General features: G+C 40.9%; 1 protein-coding gene across 4 annotated transcripts in view; it reads left to right on the forward strand.

Moving 5' to 3' along the window:
• The window catches only part of zfpm2a (zinc finger protein, FOG family member 2a), a 170,603-nt gene that overhangs the window by 35,760 nt on the left and 109,542 nt on the right, over positions 1-25,301 (forward strand). For all 4 annotated transcript variants that reach the window (XM_032557964.1, XM_032557965.1, XM_032557966.1 and 1 more), the window contains 2 exons: positions 8,844-9,002; positions 20,044-20,145. In XM_032557964.1, the coding sequence (XP_032413855.1) occupies positions 8,844-9,002; positions 20,044-20,145 (261 nt within the window). The remainder of the gene's footprint in view (positions 1-8,843; positions 9,003-20,043; positions 20,146-25,301) is intronic.

Genomic DNA, 25,301 nt, shown 5'->3' on the forward strand with positions numbered 1-25,301 from the left:
TATTTGACTTGTTTAATATCTTATTCGTAAGCTACTAGAGAACTTAGTTGATATTTTCTAATTTACACAGATGTACATTTTGTCTTTTATATCATAATGGTCTCGAAAGGTTTTTGAAAAGTCCTTTTGAATTTTGTAAACACCTGCATAAGCCCTGAAATGATAAACAATGAATGAAATATCTAGGTGCTTATGCTACTAGCGATTCACTGATATGTGCAGATATCAATATTGGCGCATATCGCTATGGCCGATAACCAATATTTTACCAATATTATCTACATATTACTACCGTTTCGACACCTTTAGAATAAAAAAAACGACCAGAAACAGAAGGCAACAGATGGTAGTTCATATCGACTCAGGTTTATTTATTGGACCGATATGTTAAAAAGAAATTAGGTGTCGCCCAATACCATTATATCATGTATCACTGTATGCTACCCAAACAAAGTATTTTATGTTAGTAAAATTGAGCAACTTTTGAATTTATAAAGTAGTATACTAAAATATTGATTATTTAAAGGAGAAAAACAGTAGTTCTATCCAAAATTCAGTTTCTACAGTGTACAAACTGACTGTCTGGTACAACAGAGGTGTCAGTGAAGCCCTTATTAGTCGGACCACATCGAGCGACTTTGTTGGACCCGTCGTCATATCAGTCCTCCACTCGGAGGTGCGAGTCTCCTCCTGCAAACTCCGGGCGGGGAGAGGGAAAGTCAGCAGAGTGAAGCAAGGACCCGGCTAACTCCACAGAGAAAGTGGCTGGCATCTGCTGAAGCCCTCGGGCATGCTCAGAGGTGCCTCCAGCATTTTAATGGCGTAGTCAAATGCCAGCATGTTTTCATGCTATTCCAATTCAAATTCATTGGATAAAGAAGTGAGAGCGTGGTATTCTCCTTCAGCGGCCCAGACAGAAGTGACAACTGGGCGCGACAACACAGAAACTTAGCAACTCTGGGAAACACGCCGGGATCCAACGCGGCGTCTGATTGGAATAATACACTCGACCAGAACTCTGTTAAGCTCCGTTTGTGAAATGTGAGCGGAATAAATTTATGTCAAGAAGAAGTACATTTTTATTTTTTTTATTTTTTTTCTGAACGTGGGTCGAACAAACCAAGCTTTCATGAGAAGCCAATGGGTGTGTTTCAGTCCTGCTGCACATGGAAACTCCTAAATGAATGATTTCATCACGTTACGTTTTGATGCCGTGTCATCTGCAGCCCCTCAGAACAGTGTGTATTTAATGAGTAGGAATATATTTATAATGTCTCCCGCCTCCCGCCTTTTTTTCTCTCTCTCTCTTTTTGCCACACTTTCCAGATGAGTGTCGCGGCTGAGTTTTCAAGCAGTTTGTTGACTGCTGATTGTAAGTGCCCGAATTTAGGAAGGCAGCCATTTCTAATCACGAGAATTACATTGCTTAGCAACCGGAAAATCAAGTTAAACAATACCATTGCTTATTCTTGCTCAACAGACGGCAGCTTGCAGAACGCATCAGTCTCCACTGAAGCTGCTCCACGCTCCTCCCAGAACACACACACACATTTACACACACAAAAGCAACCATTCACAGACAATATAGAAGTGGTTAATGTACTTTTGACTTGTGTTACGCCATTTGCTCCACATTTAGCTTGATCACAGACTATGGAACTTGGAGGAGGTGGGCAGGGGGATACTCTCGTTTTGTTAAGGAAAATGTTTGAAATGGAATATTCCTTTGAGGTTTCCTGTAGCATATTTAGGCTATTAACAGTTGCATAAATGGTATCTCTTTCATTACGGCGATCAAGGATTAAATTAGAAGCGTGAACCCTGTAAGTCGCCTCTAAGACCAAGGGAGCCCTCTGCTTCCCAAAGGTCATTAGAGTTGAAGAGAGAGTCTCTTTTTTTATATTTATTTAACTCATCCCTCAAGTCGAAATCTTGCTTTCCTCCTTTGCTAAAGTTTCACCCGGAAGTGAGGAAGTGGCCGGCGTCAGCGTTGGCATGGAAACAGGCCAGAGTTGGCAGAGAGGTTGAGCTGCTGTGTGGCCCTTTGCTGGATTTTCAGGTTCTGCATTATCCATTGGCGTTTAGTCTCAGGTGCTCATGTTTTATCCCCCCTGGCCAGCTTGGACACAATTTCAATGGATTTTCGTTTTTGGATGGGAAAAAATCCCAAAACAAAACTATATACCTGTAGGTGGGTGCAAAAAATAAAAAATAAGATTTTCATGCTTATAGAGATCTGCTGCTTTGTTCTGTCAGATTCAATTACCTCACCTCTAATTATGGAGCTATAGAGGAGGCTGGGTTTGTGATCCCCACATCACACTGTGGAGCCTGCTGATAATGCGCGGTATCGCTATCACAGCCCGGCCACAAGCTCTCCCCACATTGCGGACGGTTGGAAAAAGCATCCCATGAAATTAGCAGCCACATCTACAGTTTTGCACATCTACATATTTCTTTAGAGCTCTTCCTTTTTGTGCGTGTTGTGTGTGTGGGCGTGCGTGTGTGTGCGTGTGTGGGTGTGTGTGTGTGAGAAAGAGAAAGAGAGAGAAAGGGCTGTGGATGAAAGGTTGACACATTTTTTTTCCCCATCATCTGTTTTTATCCACTAAGTCACAGACTAAAGTGTGGAGTGTTTACCTTACAGATATGCTTATTCCTCCACCTGTGTCCATGCTCCTCTTCCTTTCTGCTCCTCTTCCTTGATGACTCATTAATCCTCTGTCCATCATATGGTCTCAGAGTATCACCCCATTTTATAGACCCAGCGGGGGCATCACCATATCCCTCTCTGGAGCTCCACTCCGCATGGCCGATCCCTATCACACAGAGGCCATGCCACGAACAAAAGAGCCTCTGTGATCAAGCCAGCATTGGGCTAGCAACGTCTCTATTAGCACAGGCTGCTCCTGCTGCAGGAGTGTTTGAGTGATTTCTCCCGGTGGCTGATGGAAGAAGGGTTGCTGGGATACCTGAACAATAGTGGTATCACATCTATACCCAAAATGAGAACGATTAGATGAGATTTTAGTTGTAATTTTGCCATTTCCACTTTTTTGTTCTTTATTTTCCAATAGAGTGCTACTTTCATCATGTCTCGTTCTAAGATGGCTCACAATGCCAAAAAGCCCTTAGAGCTGCAGTATGTAACTTTTAGAAATTTTTTTTTTTTTTTTTTTTACATATTTGTTCAAACTGTCACCATGTCATGACAGTAATATGAGATGGATAATCTGTGAAAACATTGAGCTCCTCAACTTTTTCCCTGTGCTGCTATTGCAGTCTAAAGAAATTCACTGCTCCCGGTCAAAAACAACCAATCAGAGCCAAGAGGAGGGTTTTAGCACTTAGTCATCCTTGTGCATGCGCTGCTAAATGTGCCAATGGTTGAGAAATAAGTTACTGTTCCACAAAAAACATTTATCCGCTGGTGGCCTTGCTAACTAGCCTTTGCATCCCCATCGGGATCTTCTGAAGGGGTGAAGCTGTATCGTGATTGATGGCGCTAAGATCCTCCTCCGAGTGCTGATTGGTTGTTTCTAGTTAGCACTGGGAGCACTGGAAGAAGGAGCTCGATTTTTTATTTAATTTTGTTTTTCTACTGAGCCATACTATAATGTCATGACATATACAGTTTCAACAAATATATATATATATATATTTGAAAATTCTTTATAAAAGTTTCATACTTCAGCAACAAAGTCTTTTTCTGAAGTGTCTTAATATAATAAAAGTTTCACACGCCTATAAAATCACCCAGAGTGAATGAAATTTAAAACTAGATTTTAGCACCATTCGAAGCTAACAGTTAGCCAGTAACCAATATTCTCACAGCATTAGCTAAATTGCTAGCATTTTGTCTGGTACTTTGTTGCTGTCTCTCTGGTTTACCAAGCAGCCGAGTATCTTTTTTTATTTAGAAAAAAAGTGATGGAGGGATTCTTTAATACTATTGTAATGAAGCGTCTCTTTGCTCGGCCTGTCAGTCTTAGCTAGCTATATTTACAATAGAACATAAGAAAATGCAACTTTGTAAACAGAAATGCCTAAGCACAATGTTTAACACACTATTAGCTGGCATTTAGCAAAGCAGCTAATCCAGAAGCTCCATTTATTTTCCTTGGTGTTGATTGGCTGTAGCCCTAAGAGTGGAAATAAGGCATACTAATTGTAGAAGTTAGCTTCTGATGTAGTGCTAAGATTGTCTTCACCGTATGTATAAATTACATATTAAGGTAAACCTGATGTTTGAACTATTAAATTATCCTGTTTTTAGAGGGACTGGCTGGATGTCGTCTATAACCCATGTGAATCCCAGGAATAACCTGTATTTCCTGTCTTACTTCAGTACTGTGTCTCAGGCTCTTAGCAGTTGCTTAAATTTCCTTCACCAGATGAAGTTGTGGTGATAGCAACAGAACAGTGCTTAGAGAGACAACTTTAAAAAAAGAAAGAAATATTGTGACGTTTTACTGTCCCGTCACCCCCCACCTGGACAGGAACCCTGGTTGAGAGATGGTTTCTATATGTCGAGTACAGGGTTCCTCAAATCCAGGCTTCCCAGATGATGTGCGCCTGGTCCAACAACCCGAATAAAACCTCTGAATTACCTCCTCAGTATACAGTCAAGGTCACCAGAGTCCCACCGATGACCTCAATGTTTGACTCTGGTGTGTTGAAGCAGAGACGTATATAAAAGTTGCAGTACACCTGGCCTTCATATGTTTATTAAGAACGCACAATCATTAAGTCAAGTCAAGTTTATGTATACAGCACATTTCAGCAACAAGGCAGTACAAATTAACAAAAATCTGTAATTAGTACGCTTGACAGTCCATTCTATTTTAAAGAAAAGTAAAAGAAAAACAGAACTACAATAACCCACTCATCCCACCATCTCTCTCTCTTTTTTCAATCACTTCTTCTGTGAATTGACCTGAATTCAAAGTTGAAAAACAATAAAGAAACAAGCTGGTAGTTCTCGGATGGGCTAGGAGGAACACTGGTGAAAAAAAAAATCCTGATTTTCTAAAGATGAAATCTTCCCAAATAGAAAATTTTAGAAAATGAATCAATAAAATTGATTTATGGCCTAGCCATAATGCCCAACATGTTGCAGACCAGATGGAAAACAAAAAAACAAGTTATTTAAGTTTAGCCATCCTTTAATCTAGTTACTCTAATATAAAAATAAAACATTTGAAAAGCTATTAAAAGGAATCAATTGTCACAAGCTAAACTTTCTTTTTTGTTTTCTAGTAAAGAATGGTTGTTTATATTTCTTGTCTCAGTTCACATCACAAGCGACACACGTGAAGTCCGCCACAACACAAACCCTCACTCTGTTGTTTTGGGCGGTGCAGTGAGATGCAGGCGTCCTCTCCGTGGCGTCGTTGGTCATCTGAACTCCGGAGGAGGCTCGATAAGAGAGGCAGAGGCAGCAAACATTCCTCTGGCCCAGTTCGTCATCGTCCCCCCCCCCTCCCCCAAAAGCCCCACCAACCCTCAAGCCCCCCCTATAGAAATGCACCGTCGAGCGCGGGTCACACGGAGAATGTGACAGGATTTTAAACAGTACACAACTAAATATAGCAGGGACGCCACTATCAGAAAATGAGTTAGGAGTGTGGTGCTGGTCGTTTAGAAAGTCATTATTCTTATCATTGCTGTCTCTGAAATAATTTCAGGTCTCTCCATGCAATGAATACTGTATAATAAGCTAAACATGTGAGAATGCGGGGGCAAACTTTTTCGCAATCTACGTGGCTCTCGAGAAGTCGCCCCTCCTCACCCTGCCGGGCCTCCCCCCCCCCCCTTTTTTAATGTCTGGAATATTTCATTCCTTTCCATATTCAGGAAGGCCCACCAGTATCTCTATCAGTCTGAAAATGCTCCATTTAGTTACTATCTGCTAGAGTGGGGAAGTGAGATGCCCTTATTCTGAGTCTATTAAACCTCAATTCTATCTCATCTTATCTACCTAATCTCTGTGTCTTATTGACCATGAAGTTTATCTGTAATCTCCCTTTACTCTTATTATCTCGCAACACTGTAGGTCTATTTTCCGGCGCTGCTGTATTTTTGCGAGCAACAGAGGAAGAATCATTTAGTTGTACACACGGTTCTCATTCAGCTGTGTAATGGAATGTGTACAGACCGCGCAGTATAGAAATGTATTTGCCCCCCCCACCACACACACACACACACTTCTCTCGCTTTCTCTCACGCCGTCTTCATTTGCCTCGGCAGAAGCTTTTAACGCCAGTCATACAAGCTTCCCCCCACCCCACACCGCCCCACCTCGCCTTGATACCGTGATATTTATCTCCTGGTATCATCCTCAGCGATGGTGGACTCATTGAGTCACTTCACGCCTCACTTCACTCCTCTGCGAATCAGCAGAAGGCATCAGATAAGATCATAAAACTGTATCCTCATTTAAAAAAGCGCCACTCGGCCCTCCGCAGCGTCTATTAGAGAGCCGGCCGCTAATTCTTTTTCATGTCCGGGGCTCCTGCCGACGCCGGATTCTACAAAGGAGTAATTTATAAGACTAATGAAAAGAGCAAGCGGTTTGTGGACATCAGGGGGGGTCCCCACTCTTTTTTTTTTTTATGAGGGAAGAAAGAGAAACGGGAAGAGGCCCGCCGGCCCCGTGATTTTCTTAGCTGAAATTATTGCTTTATTAAAGCTGAAGGGTCCAGCCGCCCTCCTGCAACAAGAACAAACACCGAAAGGCTTGTAGAGGAGATGAGTGCGCCCTGTTGGAGTGATGAAGACACAGGACTCAGGTGACAAGTGGGACATGAAATGCATCACTGGTTGACTCTACTGTTGCTTCTTTTTTTTGCAAGAAACTTAACAAGGTTCTATTGTAGAAAAAAAAATAAGCTTTCTGGAAAACTCTGGAATTGGGTTTGGGATTTTTTAAAATTTAGATATGGAAAAAGAATGTCTATTATAGTAAAATGTCATTTCTAGACTAAATCCCTTGAACCATTGTCTGAAATGGAAACCATTGTTTCCTTCCTCCCTTCTTTGCTTCACTGTGTCCTTCCTTCCTCCTTTATGTCCTTGTGTGTTTATACCAGTTCCACGTCCATGCTTACTTATTTTCTTCCTTTTCTCTCCATTTCAGCCTAGTGCCCTGCCTTTCTTTCCATCATCGTTTCCTTTTCTTTCCATTATTTACTTTCACATTTACTTCTTTGTTGCATCTTTCCTGATTTAACCTTCCTTCTTACCCTTTTCTGTCCTTTGTGTCCTTCCTTTCCCCCTTCCCTGTGACTCTTTCCAATTTTACTTCCTTCATTTCTTCTTTCTTTCCTTTCTTCCTTGTGTCATTTCTTTCGTTCTTCCATGCTTTCCTCACTGCCTTTTGTTTTACTTGTATTTGTCTTTCCTATAGTCCTTCCTTCCTTACTTCCTTTCTTCAATATTTATTTCTTCCTTCCTTGTGTCCCACTTTCACTCCTTGTTTATTTCCTCCCTTTCTTGCATTTGTTGTCTTTTTTTCTCAGTTCCTTCCTTTCTTCCTTCCTTGTGTCCTTCAATTGACTTTCTAGTTGGTGCAGGTTCCAAACATGAAACCTGCCTGTAATGTAAAGATTCACAGGAAGTTCATATCTTACAATTTGTGGCAGGAAAGAGAACTCTAGAAACTGAGGTCTGGAAAAGTGTGGAATTTGTTTTTATAAAATGTGTAGGAACTGTGTTTTTTTTAGGTATATAAAAACTACTCTACTGCCACTAAAAGCTCCATTTCGGATACGGTTTCTCCTTTATAAATATAATAAAAAGCTAATTCTGTCCTTTGTCCCTTTTTTCTTTCTTTTAGAAACAAACTAAAACTCACCGTGTTTCATCATTTCTCTTTTTTTATGGTAATTCCCAGAGGAAAATAAAAAAATAAAAACACACCGCAGACATGTTTTCAAGACACAGAAATGTGTGCAAGATGCACCATTATCTTAATAACATTCAGGAGCTGGGTGAGATGGTTTTTTTTGTGTGTGTTTTTTTTTTCCCCCTCTAAGAACTAATACAATTCAGGTAGCAGTACAGTAATTCCATCAACAGCAATTGATTGAAGCCAAAAATTGTAATATGCAAATACCAAAAAGAGATGTACAGCTACGAGCAAAACTCTGAAATCATTTAGATTTAAAGAAATAATATTGCACAGAGAGAGAGAGAGAGAGAGAGGGGGAAAAGAAAAAATTAATCACACGGAAAAGTGTCTCCTTTAAGATTGCACTGGTGTATTACCCGGAGGCATAGAATGTAAATGGAAAATCAACATTGTACCCTGTGATAAGGCTAACAAATTAATAAAAGTATTTTCTTTCCCCCTCCCATGCTGATGCCTGTATGAAAAGTCTAGAAAGGATCTTTTTTTTTCCCCCCCTCTCCATCTGTGTGAGGTTTTGTTTTGCAGGTAGAAGGATTAACACCAGGCTCACCTTGGCTGCGTGTCAACTCGCTTCTCTCACCAGCACGCCGTCACAAAGGGCTTCAGCTGCAGCTATAGTGGAAAGACTTTGTGAAATATTGCAGAAAAAAAACCCCCCAAAAACATATTTTTATTGTCTGCACCTGAACTAAACGCCTGAACGTAGATGGAGAGCGTAGACAGTTAGGAGTTGCATGTGAATGGGTTGGATTGCAAGAAGAGCAACACAGAGAAGCAGAAGTTCTTTATTTATTCTTGAAAGCCTGAAGGATGTGATGAAACTGCTGAACACATTCCCACCTTATGTGTGCGTGGGGGTGTGTGTGTGTGTGTGTGTGGGGGTGTGTGTGGGTGTGCGCGTGGGCGTGCGTGGGTGTGTGTGTTCCCTTAGGTCCTCTGGAAGATGGCCTCGAGGAAGAAGAGGAGGAGTGCGTCTCGGAGGAGAACGAGCTCCTGGCCAAAGACGAGTTCTCGGTGGAGGAGAACTTCACGGCCGAGTTTGAGAGCGAGAACATGAGCTGCGAAGACATGGAGTACTTCTGCAACAAAGGTGAGAGGGGGTGGATATTAAGCATAACGCTGACTGCAAAACCCTAAAAGTTAACTTAAAACTTACTCAAATATTCCTGGCGGAGCTTGCAGGCGTTGAGTCATTCCTTCAGTCCTGATATTTGATTCCGAGAGCGACGGTTTGATCTGAGAGGAAGATGGCCTCGCCCCTTTTTTAAAATTTGTTTGAAAAATTTGTTTTGTCAGTGATGGCGCTGTGAGGTTCGGCTGTGGTATACGCCGGGCCAATGAGAGGCCTTGCGCACGCTCGCCAGCACCTGCCGCTGCTCCGAGGTCCAGCACTTTAAAGCGCCGCGGCGTCGCCAAGCGCGCTCCGGTCCTCTTTGAACTGCAATTCAATTAGATTGCCTCTTTGTGTGTTTGTTTCATTTCAGTCACACCTTGCCATCACAGGAGCTAATTTGCGGTCTGCTTCGGGTTACAGTGTGAAGATGACAGGCTCCCCGCCCCGTATCCCAGCCGAACCGTCCTCTTCTTACCCTCGGGTTGTGTGGCGCTCGCTGGCCCCAGGTGGGCCCCCCCCCCCCGCTCTCGTTGGCGCACGAAACCCTCAAATTTGACTTTTTAATGAAGAACCAGCGCTTTGAATGTCTGCCCCTTCGTTCGTTTTTCAAAGGAAACATTTTGTTTAGAGCTATTCCTTCCACACTTCTAAACTGATGTGCCTCGTGGGATTACATTAGTCGGGACAAAACAAATCTTTCATGTTTCGGGTAGGCTTCGCCCCAGTAATCGTATCAATACCGTTTTTCTTTTGTTCTCGGGGGAGGGCGAAAAAGTTGCAATTGTTTAGAAATTGCAATTACCGGCGACGTCTCGGTTGTTTCGTCCCGTTTCTTTGTCTTTCTCGTATTGTACCCTTCCTTAAACTTCAAAGTACAACGCACTGAGCCTCTAATATACCCAATAGCCATGAAATAGATGGGTGCTGTATACAATGGCGGCTACAGTGGTTGAAGGGACGAAAAAAAGTTGAAAAGTTCCGGAAATCTTCAAAGAACCTTGAAAGAGCCGCTTGATACTCCCTTTGTTTTGGATAAAACCTCCCAAAACTAGAACTCAAATCTTCTTTCCGTGTTTTTTTTTTTTTTAAACAAACTCAACACTACACAGCAATCCCAAATGTCAAATACTTCTTTCCGTGGGCATTGGTAATCTGTTTCTTGTCACACACAAGCCTTAGCAGTCAGATTTTTTTGTATTACTTCCCTATCTAAGCTTACAGTAGCTAAGTCCCCCCATTGCCTCCTAAGACCTAAGCGATGTACTATCCACTGCTCGGTTCTCCGCGTGCCAAACTCGGTGCTATCTTCAGGTGTAGCCGCACCCTCCCTCCCTTATGATCCCTTCCTCAATTAGATCTGTATAAAACTAATGTCATAGTGGCTTAAATTTACCCCACTTATGTGAAATTGCTGCGAATTAAACGGGATGCAATCCTGGCGGCATTAAATGGTTTAAGTGTGTTATTCCTCGACTATAGGAAGGGAAAAAAGAAGGAGAGAGAGCGAGAGAGAGAGCCCTTGATTAACTAAACCCTCTCAAATGCGATGGCGTGCTGTAATTAGCCCTGAGCGGACTTGAACGTGGGTTTTAAGGCAGCCACTCATCCCATGGCCTTTATCTCCGGCTGCTTCCCCGAGAATAAGGTCTCCCGTGTGAGGTTCCTCCACTGAGCAGCGGCTCTCTGGTCTTAGCTTAGCCTTGTATCTGTGTAGTCACTCTCTGAAATGGGCTTGTCAGGGGGACCTAAAACCTCCATTAAAAGTTTCAGTCCATAATAGGTATTAAAAAGCTGTAGGAACACAAAGAGGAGTACCAATTTTCATTAACATATGAAGCACTTATTAACTTTGATCAGAGAGCGGTGAAGAAGCAAAGCCGCTTAAAGGCGCAAAGGTCAGGAAGTTGAATGCCACCAAAGACTCAGCCATTTTGCCTTACCCTCGCAGAAAAAGGGGACTCCCCTAGATAAGTGTGCGGAGCACCTTGACGTCCCGTTTTTGGTCCGAGGCCGGGGAACCTTGAAGTCTCTTCATGGTTGAGTCCTTCATTGTGCCATGTGCTCTCATGGAATTTTGGGGCTATTGACATATCAGCGCTCATTTCTTCCAGACCTTCCCAAAGTCACTTCCAGAAGTTGCATCTTGGTTTTCTGCGAATCTCTTCACCTCATCGCCAGTTGCTTAGGCTCCAATACATCTACATATGAGATCTTTGTTTTTCTCTTTTAACCGCTGTACAGTGCCTTGCAAAGTATCCGCACTTCTTCAACATTAATTTTTCACATTTTCTCACGTTGCAAACACAAACGCCAATGTATCTGATTGCCTTTTGAATAGAGATGCACTGATTGATATTAATATCTGTATCGGAAACGATATTGAAAAGAAATCCAGGGTGTCGGTGCCTGATCCCAAAGGACAGATGTGTTCAGTTAAATTCTGTGCTTTATGCTCTGAGAGACGTAATGCTTTATTACTTATTTTACATTATATTTAGAATTCGTAATTGAATTTTCTGAACCATTTCAAAGAAGGTTTGTTGCAGTTTATTTTTTACATGTTTGAATAAGGTAGTCAAACTATTGTTTTTGTCTCAGTTTTCTGAACAGATTAAAGTTCTGTTGTTTTTTTTACATGTTTGACCAAGCTTGTGAAACTGTTGGTGTATTTCAGTGTGCTGTACTGGTGCAGAGTTATCAAATAAGTTTGTTATTCAATACATTTATGTCTTTTTTTTTTTTTTTTTTTTTTTTTTTTAAAGAAACAGTTTAAGTCAATTTGGCACTGTTGTCCTGCATCGGATCGGTATCGGTCAAAGCTAAACCTCGGATATCTTCGTCTGTATGGGAAGTGAAAAACATGGATCGGTGCATCTGTACTTTATAAGAGAAAGAGCAACATAATGTGGAATAATATTGTGAAGGAAGTGGAAGGGGAAAAAAAGGAAGCATGGTTAAATTTTACAAATCAAAATGTGAAAAGTGTATACATTCAAGCCAGCTTTTTTGGCAACAGTGAGACACGGTAGTGGCAGCGTCATGCTGTGGGAATGCTTTTCTTTAGCAGAGACAAGGACTCTGCTGGTCAAAGTTGATAGGAAGATGGGTGTAGACTAATACAGCCAGCAAAAAAAAAACGAGATCAGGACAGAGGTTCACCTGCTAGTGGCTTCAATCAAAATGCATTCGTGTGTGGCCAGTCAAAGTTCAATGCCACATCAAAATAACGAATCTGAGGCACACGTTGGGAGTAAATGCTCTCCCCAAAGGATTTGAAACTGTAATATCAGCTACAATCATATTAAAACTGCTAGCTGTTTTTATTTAGTTATACAATACTTTATGTCGGTCATATTCAGTCCCAATAAAATACTCCAAAGTTTGGTACCTAATTTTGATTACAATTGTGGAGAGGTTAAAGCATGTAAATTGGAGAATATTTCAAAATACGTTCACTGCCTTCGATTCGCTTGAATCAACTTAAATTAGTTAGCACTTTTTCGTCGAGCCATGGCAATTAATTGGGTTAATTGTGACACAAACCCGCGTTTATTAAAGTCCAACCTCAAGAAGAAGGTTTTGCAGTGAAAGTCTTTGGCGCCTCTAAAGGAGTCTGCTGTGCTTAAAACACTCTGCTCAAAACAACTGGGGAAAAACGGATCAGCACCCCGTGGAGAGCAAACGAGTTTTAACGTACATGGCATTTTAAAGACAGCCTGTCCGCCTCTCAAAGTCGCGAAGACAAATGGACTAACATATAAAGAAATAACCTTTCTTCTCTCAGGTGATTAAACAAGAATCTTACCTGAAACAAGTTCCCCTCAATTTCACATTTATGGGAGCTTTTTCTGTTTGTGAAAAAGCGTGCAGATCAACACACACACACACACGCACCCCAACAACTCCACAGCTAAGATTTATTCCCCGCTGAAAGCGCCAGGCTCTGGAATTGTGAAAAAGACTCCTTTTCAGTGGCATATTTTTTTTTCTTCTTCTTTTCTTCTTTTACTGAAACTGTGAAATTTCACCTTGCTGGTTTACCCCCTGTTTTATTGCTTGGCTATATGTGGAGTTCAGCACAGGATGTTGCCACAAGCTGTTCCCTTTGAGCGGTCCAAGTCTTGTCTGATGACAAACGACTTCCCATCTCGGCTGCGACAGTAAATTTACATGTCACTTCATGTGTCTCATTTCCTCTGTGTAAAAAAAAAAAAAAACCTTTTTGGGAAGTCATATCCCATGATTATATTTATTTATTTTTGCCCTAAGACTGCATGATTTTTATTGTCGCTCCCTGTGTGTCAGGATATATCAATAACAACTAAACGTGAACTCTTGCGCTCCCGTGCGCCGTCCTCTACAAACGACAGGAATTCCAATGGGGTGGAAACATTTTATCAGAGCAGAAGTGGCAGGTGAAAGCAAGGGCTGCAGGACTTTTGGCGTAGCGGATGAAAAACCCACCTTGACCCCTCAATATCCTCTCTGTGAGGAAATTCGCTCGCTTCAGTCGGAGGCATGGAGCGGGGCAGGGAGAGAGCCCTAGAATTAATTAGTCTTTGTGTAACGCAGAAGTAATCAGAATCTCCTGCAACACAGGAGGAAAGATCGCCTTTCACAGCTGCCAGTGCCCGGAATGGTAAATGTGGAATTTTTAATGCACAGTTGATGCTGGAGAATATGGGGAAATGCTAATTTGCGGCGCGATAAGATGAATCGAGTCATCCCTTTAGCCCCATTTGACTCAGTGGAGGAAATTAATCATTAATGTTTGTTAAGTATGACAATCTAACTGGGCCAGATCTACATGCTCAAAGACTGAGGCAGAACGAGATAAAGGCCCGGGCTGCAGACAGGGAGGAAAACTGCCAGATTCTGTAATGATGGGAATTTATTGGCATTTAAAGAGACAGTGCCGAGGCATTTCTCTAATAGCCTCCCTCCGATGGAGTGCTGCGCCCGTCACAAGTTGCATGCAATTCCAAACCCCCACTTTTTTTTTCCTTCTTTTTTTTTGTCAGATAGCAGAGAAGTCTTACAGCTATGCTTGACTTTAGTGAAAAAAGGTTGCTTTCTGGAATTGACTTCATCTGTTGCAGCATAATCTGCATCAACATGGCAGCATCCCGTATCAGAGGCGGAAAGAAGGGGGAACAGCAGTCCTCCAATCAAATGTCCTGATATCATGACCCAGCTGCAGCGAGGGGTTTAGAAAGTGTGGGTAGGTTCAAATTATAAAACCAAAGTATACCTTAAAGGTATAGCTCAGATTGATATCATGTAATGTTCTGTGATATTATCAGTAATAGTTCCCTTACCTGAAGTAGACAGATATTTTATCGAGGGGTGCAACAATTGTAGTTTTATTGATTACCAAGCTTTAAAAAGCCTGACCTGCAAATTCAGATTTTGAAATGTTGCTAAATATGGCAAGAAAGTCACTGAGTTGGTAACAGTGGGGTGGCTATGAGATCGGCGGATATGATTGGCTTCACATGCAAGTATCGGCCGATCTCTGAAAATTCATGAAATCGGGGACAATTTATTATTTTAATTTTTTATTATTTTTTTTACCCCTCCAGGAGGTCTTTTTGTGGGCTCTAGTGCCCCTTATATGAAAGTAGGCTGACAGAAAAGGGGGAAGGAGAGGGGGTCGCGCTATCCCCTACGCCACCTCGGCACGCCCAAGAGACGATTTATCGATACATCCCTAATCCTATCTCAATGATAGAAAAGTGACATATGTAGAAATGTTAGCTGGTATCAGTTGATTGTAGATATTTCAAAACTGTTTAAATTCATGGGAACCCAATGTTATTTAGGTTCTGAAACTATTAGATGTGTTCCTGGTCCAGCACACCTGAATCAGTAGAATGAATTCCCTCCTCTGTCAAGTTGTCCAGAGTCCTGATAATGACCTGATTGCTTAACTCGGGTGTGTTGAACAAGGGACACAGCTAAATGTCTGTCTCATATGAACCTGCCGAGATCATACCATGAAGGGATAGTTAGGGACAACTGAAAGTAGCAGGAATGACTGAAAATTGGAAATCATATATGTATAATATAAACCCAATCCGTTCAATGTCCGTCATGCTCTTTCCAACCCCACAAGCATCTCCTCATCCCTTCATCCTGAAAGTGTTTAGTTACAAAAGTAAAAGTTGGTTTTCTCAGGTTGTGGAAGTCAGGCTAACGTAACGTTTCTTTGTCATATGCACAGTAGAAACACGTTTCTTGGTTCTTGGCACTACTTGCAGTTTCCTGCGTTCCTGTTGTGTGAAATAACATCCAACCCATTGCAAAATTTGTCCAATGTATGTGGCTGTTTTCTCAGCCAAATATTGCCTGTGTAACATTGCATTGATGGAGGCTGTGACAGAATGCCTGTACAAAAATCCAAAAGGTGATCCACTCTTGATGGACTTGTGCTTTGTTCGATTTGCCTCAAAAGATAGCGCTTGGAGCTGGGAAATTATAAGCAAAACAAGCCAAGAATTCGGTACTTCCCCAAATGTTAATTGAAATTGAAACACCAATATATTCACAAATATATTTTAAAGCCGTATTTGTGCCACTGAATTGATGAGATAAAAACTCTTAGAAGCTAATCAAAGTCTTATATTAGCCACTTTCACATTCCAAATGTGTGGTAGCCATTGTAGATGCTAAACCATCCGGTTTAGGTAGGCATGCTTCGATTTTTGTGGTCAGAATTTCGAGTTAAGCAATCATTTTTGTTGCAATCTGATTTCCTAGCATAAGGAAAAAACATAATTAGAGAGGACTAGTCATAGACGATGGAGCGGATCGATAACACAGTCAACCTTAACCTGAGTAACTTTAGTGAAGTTACATGGACATTGTTCATCTTACTAAACAAAATCTAACATAACAACTGTCTCATGTGAAAGAGCAGACATTTAATATAATTAAAATATCTATATGTCTCACTGACATTAACATTTTTAGCTTGTATTGAATTAAATCGCTAAAATCATCTAAAGCAGAGGCCTCATCTGATTAGCTGTTAGCCTTTTGAATAGTTCTGGGGATCTCTTCATTTTTCTACAAACCTGCTGCACTATGACATCTCTCTCTAAGAAGCAACAACTCACACCACGACATTAGCTTCCAAAATAATTTATTGTGATACATTGACGTTGCGGCCGGTCTTTAGAATCTGTGGTCGGGATTAGAGAGCTCTGAGCTCCTTAAAGTCACACACCACAGATTGACATTTTTCAAGGGCTTTTCTGAGCAGAGACAAAGCTAAAAGGGAGAGGAAAAAGCCAATATGACTTTGTTGCTACCTTGCTCGAGGAATTGTTTGTGTAAATCGCCTATAAGCTTATTGACCCGAATGCGTGGCCCGCTGCGTGCGGCTGTGATTTGGCTGGAGAGCCGTCCTTTGATGGAGCAGCGATAGGGCTGATTTTAACAGCTCACTGGCTCCTCTTCCATGCCCGCCAACCCAGAACGCAGCGGGCCGCTCTAACTCGCCTCGCCTCCTCTCTCCAGCCCCTCCCCCCCGTCCCTCCTGCCCTCCTTAGTCTTCCTCCACTCATCCTTAAATGCGACCATTCGATCCGAATTGCGAAAGGGGGCCCGAGCCGGACGTAAATTACAGTCGATAATGTCGAGGAAGATCATTGACAATCTGTCTTCTTTGATAACACCGCAGAGGGTTTCATTTCGAATTATGAAACAAGGCTGAGTCTCGATTACGTAGAGCACAAATGAAATGGAGCACCTCAATCAGTCGGTTCATATCAGATGGATCTTTCAAAATGTTAAGCTGCAGCTGCGAAACAGCGGAATGCTGCTGCAGCGTTTCTTCCACTTCTCTGCTTTTTTTTCTTTTTCTTTTTTTTTTTCCTACCGACATTTGTGCCCGGAAACTTCATCAAAGCCTCGTGACATTGTTCCCTGTGAGGTTGCTTGGGCGATTGTGTTTAAAATGCACTGCAAACTGCATTAGATAGAAGGCAGAAAATCCTTAATCACTGCTTAATTAAGGAATCATCTTGTAGCTTCATTTCCCGGGCTGTAATTAAACACTTCCAATACGTTTCGTTACAGGGCTTAGCATGTTCGCCTGAGATCAAGGTAGTGCCTTTAATGTTATCTCGCCAGCTCCTTTTTTTTTCTTCTTTTTTTTCCCCCGCAAACTCCGCTCCATTGGAAGGAACTGTTGATACACGCCTTTGTTATGCTCATCATAATACGAGCCTGGTATGCTAAAGAGGTTCTCAGGGCCCAGCAATAAATAGTGGGGGGAATTGAGTTGAGTGGGCTCCTCGTTAATACACTGGGAGGAAGGAGGAGCGGAGGGAGAATTGCCAGCCCAGGCAGACACTTGTATAAGCAAAACTGGGTCATAATGACCTCATGGACTGTAAGTAGGACATTTCTGAAGGCTTCCCTTCAGTATCACTTTTTCTTCTTCTTTTTTTTTTCCCGTGCATCTCCTATTTTAGTGTGAGGCAGAAAGCTGACATCCTTTTGGCAACGTTTGCTGCCTTCTTTGAAGTGAGCCATGTCAGAGGGAAAAAAAAGCTAAACAAGCACAGTGTGAGTGCTTGATCTGGAGATGAACCAAACTGAGGATGGACAGTGTCCTGTGGGCTGTGGCACAGGAAGTGTGACAGCACAAAGCTGGAAATCACAAACATAAAGTAAACAACCAACGATAAGCTTTTTATATAGCGACGGTTGCGGCATATCGAGCTGGTTCTCAGGTTGAAAAAGAGCATACATTTTCATCAATCTGGCCATGTTTATGGACACCACTGGTAAAGATGTGTAAACAGCATTCAAACAAATGTACATTTTGTTGAAGTGACATATTGACAGTTGTAAAAAAATATATATTTCAGTACTATTCTACACTGAAAAAAAGTCCCACACGTGAAAATAATTGTCCTAACCAAAATCACAACTAGCACAACGATTGGAACGCTCCTGAGAAATACCTTCAAAATACAGTAACAATGTGTATCCGCAGGGTTTTGGGACTAAAACCGCTCATGAAAACTGAAGACCCCCCTCTGAAAATACCTAGAACTCCAGATTTTAATAATTCAGACACTAAATATCACTTAATATGCTTAACATGTACAGTAGAAACCGTCGTAGCCCTACCGCAGAAGCTAATATCTACAATCTTTCTTAACTCTAACTGCATGTAGACAGGGGTCTACTGTTAAATGGACCTGAGATATTTTCTGAATTTGTTCTTCTTAATTTGATCAGCTACCTATGAACTTATAATTAGTGATCCATGGTTTCTGGTCAGATGTTCCCCTGAGGTATAAAAATGACCACATGACACAGGGGCTTGTTTCTCTTAGCTTGTTTCAGGTGGTTACTAATCGTTTTTTTAGAGAGGCACAGCAGGAAAAAGCTTTTTCTGTTCAACCATGATAAATGAAAACATGTTGAGTTTCCTTTCAGTCTGCTGAGACTTTAACTGAAGCTGTGTTTTCTGGTCAGATGAGATTCATATTGATCTTTTTTCGACAGCCAGCTGTGGAGGGTTTGGTGTAAATTAGGATTGACATGTGGAATAGACCTTATGCCCACTGTCAAAAATAACAGAGGATGTGAAATACTGTGGCTGTGTTTTATCTGAATACTTTATGAGTATTCATGGCATTATGAAAACTACATCTACAAGGAGGGTTTAAACCTTCACTGTTACCCAAAAGCACTTGCATGCAAGTCAATGGGTGTTCCAGTGTTCTCCTGACAGCTAAAGGGCTATAAATGTAAATCCAGTGACCTTAGGTTTACTAGACAACACCACAACCTTCTGAAGGATAATAATTTAAAATTGTAAGGCCAAATCAACACAGAAATAGTTCACCAGACATTAAGTAAGCGTTCTTCCTAACCAGGACTGTAGATGATCTACAGTGATCGTCTAAAAACGAATGGTCAAAGACCAAGCCCTCTGTACATTTCCATCTTATGAAAAACATATAGGACAAAACTAAGTGGACGTTACACTACTGCAAATAGAGTACTGTATTTCAAGGCTTTCGAAACATCTTTATCAAGGGTTCCAATAAATGGCACTGTCCACGTCCCTTTTCTGTGGAGAATGCATAAAGTAATCCATCGTTTTTATCCTGGCCTGCCTGTCCTTGGCCGTTCATTATTGGGTTTAAAACATCAAAGGAGCGAAATACATCTGGTGACAAAAGTGAAGGAAAATGTTCCACTACAAGCCATCAGCCGCCGCCGCACGCCCCAAGCAGGTTTCGCAGTTCGGAGACACACTGTGCAGCCGCTGTGTCAGCCACATTGGATTTATACACTGGAGGCACCTCCTAGGCGCTGATTTATGTTCCCATAAACTTTGAGCGCAAACTGTGCTTACTGTAGACATGCAAAAATAGATTTTATTTTTACAGTAAGTGTATCAGCGAGCGCTCAACAAGCCCTCCAGTTCGGCGCTACCGCCGCAGACTGTGTTTAACTCGGCCTTTTAGGTACTTACATCCTGCAGAGAGATACCCAAATATCCTTTAGCAGGGCGTGTGTGTGAGCCCCGAGACTGTAAATCAGCCCCCTACATCCTATAACACACATTCTAGCTCGCTCCACAATAGATCAAAGGGTAATAAATAGCCACCTCTCTCCCACACATTGCTTTCCTTCCTGTTCCACGGGGCTTCCTCCTGTCCCCGCAAGTCCTCATGGGAAGGCTTTTCACACAGAAGTACACAGCTGGACCCGGTGAGCTCATCGCAAGCGCGCATGTACAAAGCTATACATACGCGACAAACACACAATGGCTCAAATGTTGCAGGAAAGAGATATAAAAGCAAGTGATTCTTGCTGGGACACGATCCAAAGTCCATAAGAGTGTACCCTCTGGAAGGGCAGAGCAGTCCATAATGCAAGCACTTAATTAAATTAGGTCTCTGAACATTAAATTTGTGGAGACGTTCACTCTTATTTGTGCTTTGTGGGACTTATGTGTTTTTTATCTTATTTTAACCTTTTGCAGGAGAAGAGGATGGCAACCGAGAAGCAGGAGATGTGGAGATGGAGGACCAAGGCGAGAAGAGCAGGAACGCTGCTGCAGGGCCTGAAGAATGGGATGGTCCAAGTAAGAACAGCATCTCTATCACTTTATTGCCCTGCATGGTTTAAAGGAAAGATGTTTTGGTGGTGACTAGGGTAAATGAACAAGGCGGGGTGGGTTTTTAAGTAGGACTGCACATTAAATCAGAAATATACCATTACACCTGATGGCAGATGGAAACCTCCAGGAGGTTAAAGGTCACAAAGAATGTTGGAACCACAGACAATAAAGAGAGCAGCAAGGGACATGTTGATTTATCGCAACTGATATCATCATCATCATCATCAACAATGACGTCATCATAAGGTTTTCTAATGTAAATCCAGATTTATGATCAGAGTAAGAATCCACATTTTCTTTCGAGAAAATGATTCATAAATCAGCAAAGTCCAGATTTGACTTGTCGGTTTTTATTCTTGTCTAATTTCTCAGATTAGAAATCAAAGATGGCTCATTTATCAATCACTATTGTGGAAGACATATCTTGGTTAAAAAAAATCTCATGTTCTCTCACAGAGCAACAATAAACTCTTAATTGATAATGCTACAAATCCACATGCCATTGTTACCACTCATGTTAGAGCAATTGTTTGAACATAGCAATAAAATGCTGGTAATGTTTAAAATATCACTGAATGAAATGATTTTCTACTGTTTTGCAGTACAGTGTAGCTGTTGTCATGATGTAGCCCGTTTGATGACGTTTATCGCAGTTTATTTTTGTGATGATCTGACTGTATAGTTCTGCTAGATTTATAGCAAAGACAACATTTAGGAATTTTAAAAAAAGATTTATTGACACTTTTTTTTGACATGTCGGTAAATGCCACAACATTTTAAGTCACGCCTTTAGCTTAGCACAGAGAGGAAGCTCCAAGAGAAGATGCTGCGAACTTTGGCGTCTTTAGAGGCTAACATTTAGCTGGATTCTTACAGTGTTTCCAAATTGTTGGCTTAATTTTCAAATTTCCACAACACAAATAGTTTAAAAAGTGTTTCTACAATGTTTTTGTGACCGTGTGTTGTTAGCTAACTACAGCTGTCTTAGCCGGCTGTTAACATGAAAAGCCCTTTCTTATTTCAAACTAAGACACTCAAACATGGACTTAATAGTGTGTTCAGCTTAAGTCACTCAGCTTTATATACAGGATTCTTAATATTAACTTACAATTATTACACTAAAACAATCACATGCTGACAGATGATGCTCTTTGAGACAGACTTAGCTTTGGCGTGAAATATTTTGATGTTTTAATATTGAAAGACCTCTTAAAACCATATCTCGCTAAGGTCAACCAAAGATTAATAAGTTGCTACTAAAGACGATGAAATGCAATCCAAAAGCACAGCTGGGAAGCTCTAAAATGCTAACTTTAGCAGCTTTAGAGGCTAACACTTAGCTAGATTCTTACATTGCTTCCAATTTCTTTGCAGATGTAGCTTTGATGTGAAATATTTTGATGTTTTAATATCAAAAGACCTCTTTAAACCATATACTGCTAAAATTAACTAAGGATTAATAAATAAGTTGGAAGTCAACACTGTTCAGTTATATTAGGTGATTTAAACAAGACACATTTTAGTGACTGCTCTACTTAAAAGAATCATGTCATCCAACCTAGATGCACTTTCTCCAAAATGTTTGCGGGAGAGACGGATAATAGAGGGAGCTAGATTGTTGCACGGCAATCACTGTTCAGCCAAAGCCTGCACACACACTGCTGAACAGACAAAATATGACTCCTTTTACTGCATAAAATGACCTCCAGAATTTATTCCAGGTACATGAGTTTGTAAAAAAAAAAAAAGAGAGAGAAAGAGGGAGATGAAAAAGCGAGAGCTGTAATAAAAAAAAAGAGTGGATTTGGGCAAGTTTCGCTCGCTAGCTCAGAGCCCCCTGGGGTGTGTATTTTATACTGACAGTGAATCAGTGTTATCACACCTATCAGATAATGCATTTATCATTAAATTTCACATTTGCATTTAAATCTGGGGAAGGAAATGAGCATTGCTGGCTAAAGATAAGAGCGCTGGGACGACAGTAATAAACCATCACTGTGATCAGTCAGGAGACAGGGCTGAGGGGGTCAACTCAGAACTATGGGGGCCGTGACAAAAAGAAGGCATCACAAGCGGCAGGAAGAGGGAAGAAGAAAAAAAAAAGTGCTTTTGGGCGAGAAAACGCTGAGCTTAAAAATACTGCTGTGAAAGAGAAGGATGGATGTAGCATGACTGGATGTATGACTGGCTGTAATTATGCTTCCTCGTTCACTTAGCCATTAGAATGAGAATTAGGGGCTCAGAGCCACGAGGCTGGACAGGCAGGGAGAGAGAGAGAGAGAGAGAGAGAGAGGAAAGTTGGGATTTCATGGAAGAAAAAGTGTCTCTTGTTTTTAGTGAAGGAAGTTAAACTCTGGAGGTGGTGATATGAGAGTTGATGCATATTTTATGTTTTACAAAAGCACAACATGTCTGGATCCAAGTTGTCAAAAACATCCTATGCTCTGTCCTAATCTGTGAAGAACAAAAACGACAACTGGCTGCATGACTCATTCGTTCTAGGGGTGCACCGAGTGCAGTTTTCTGACTCATCGCTGATCAGCGATCTTTAACAATCCTGAGGATTTTGGCTGATACTGTTTTTTTGTTTGTTGTTTGTTTGTTTTTTTGTGTGTCTGAAATGGTGCTAAATATAGCAAGAAAACCTCTGAGTTGATAACAATAGGGTGACTTTTGTTAACTGGAAACGTTCAGACATGACCTGGCAGTCTATTAGTCAAACCTCTCTCAGCAGAGCGAAATAGGACAGTGGATGAGGAAGATAAGATCAGTGTTGTATAGTAACGAAGTAAAAATACTTCACTACTTTACTTAAGTATATTTTGGAGTACTTCATACTTTCCTGGAGTATGAAAATTTTTGATGACTTTCACTTTTACTTCACTATATTTCCGAACTTAATTGCGTACTTTTACTCCGATACATTTTCAATGTGTGGTTTAGTTACTCGTTACAAAAAAGCGAGAGAGAGAAACGCAAGTGTTTTGACCCCACCTACTGATTAGCAAGTAGCAAGTAGGCTACCGAACAAAGTGCCTGGGCTTGTTCATCACCACCAATAGGATACTTCTTCTTCTTCTTCTTTTCTATTATGGCGGATCACAAGCAACTTTAAGGTGCATACCGCCACCTACTGTACATGAGTGTGTAGAAGCATTACTTCATATCTATTAAATTCTACTTTTTAATTTTGTATTCTTAAGATAAATAAACAATGCTTTCCTTAATTTGTGAATATCTGTTATGTTTCCTTCATTTCCTAATATACCTTTAAGATTCCATTCATGCCCCATATTTCTAACTATTCTCTTTAATTCTTCCCTTTTGAGTTCATTTGACTTACAGTTCATCAATATGTGTTCTACATTTTCTTTCTCTCCACATCTCTCACATTTATCATTATTTTTCCTCCCTATTTTATAAAGCATGTCATTTAAGTAGGTATGACCTACTCTTAATCTACTAATTATTATTTCTTCTCTTCTGTTTCGTTCATTAATGCTTCGAATTCAAACTGACTTTTGTACTTCATATAATCTTCTTCCTTTCTTATCTTCATTCCACATTTTTTGCCATTTCTTGATTTCTTTACTTTTAATTAGGATACACCTGTTTCGCTTCTCCCATTAAACACAAAGCAAGTCTCGCAATCAGTAGCAGTCACATGGAAATTCTATCTTACAAAAACTCCCCGTCCAACTTGAAGAAACACATCGAGGTAACTTCTTATGAAATGGTTATAATCCTCGTGTTTCAGTAACTATAGCTTGGTCACTAGGCACTACTGTATTGTGAAATCTTGACCATAAATGAACTTTGTTTGGCATTGTTTCAGTTCCACACGTGGTGTATTTAGCTTAGGCCTAATGTTGACTGTAGCAGGCTACCTAGACTCCTCTGTTCAAGGGGGGACAGAAGCCATAGCGATAGCAATTTAGACTAAATTTAACGAATATAGGAAAGGCAAGCAAGTTCAAAACCAGGTTTACAGATGCCAATAAGCTGCATTTTCCTCCCAGTTCTTTTTTTCTTTTGCATAATGACCAGTTGTGTGCACCACCTACTGACTGTAGGATTGACTGATTCACTGATTTGTGAAGTAGAGTAATCGTAACAGCTCTTTTTCTTCATGTTGGCCGCATTTTCTGTACTATTTATTTTTCTCATTTTCAGCACTGACCTTACTTGAAGGGAAAACTTAAGGCTTACAAAAACTTTGTATTTTCTGTCCTGGAGGGTTTACTAAGAAGCTGGTTCAGTTGTAAAGCAGGTTAAGTTAACCTTGTGCTATAGGTAAAGCACCTAATTTTCTTAACTAAATGATGCCTGCAGGCATATCTATTAGCAGGTTTAATTTTGCCTGCACTTGGTTGTGTACATTATTTTAAGTGTATTTGACAAGTTTACCAAAATATAAAAAATGTCATTCAAACTGCATTTGCTTTGTTTTACTTTTTACTTGTACTTTTCATTACATTACTTGAGTACATCCATTTTTACAGTAATTTCCATACTTAAGTACAAGAAGTTTCAAATACTTTAAGACTTTTACTCAAGTAACATTTCAGTCAGTGACTTCGACTTTTACCAAAGTCATATTTTGGAGAGGTACTTGTACTTTTACTTGACTCTGAGATTTCAGTACTTTATACAACACTGGATAAGATCGATGGGTAAGATCGATTTACCAAAAAGCTAGACCAACTCAAAATTGCACACATTTGTGTTTCCCGGGAGGGAAACGATACATTGTTTTCATAAAGGTGTGTTTGCGTTTAGCCCCTCTGAGTCAACGCTACTCCTGAACTGCCTTCAGCTATTCAGACATGCCCCTGCCTCAAATCCAAAGACATTCCCCGTTCATACTAAGGGAAGACACCCACATAGCATGATGCAGCCACCACCATGTTTCACTATGTGGATGGTATGTTCAGGCTGATGTGCAGCGTCGTATTGGATGTTGCAAGGAGGATGTAAAGTTTGATTTTGGTCTCATTTGACCTCCTTAAGTGCTGCTGTGTTTCCAACAGGGTTTGTTTCTAACTACAAGAAGAGCTTACTAATTGTAGGGTTAGGTAGTTATCATATCATTTATCATTTATTGTGATAAATTTCTTATT

Source organism: Xiphophorus hellerii, chromosome 3 (genome assembly GCF_003331165.1).
Source record: "Xiphophorus hellerii strain 12219 chromosome 3, Xiphophorus_hellerii-4.1, whole genome shotgun sequence".
NCBI classification, from domain to species: Eukaryota; Metazoa; Chordata; class Actinopteri; order Cyprinodontiformes; family Poeciliidae; genus Xiphophorus; species Xiphophorus hellerii.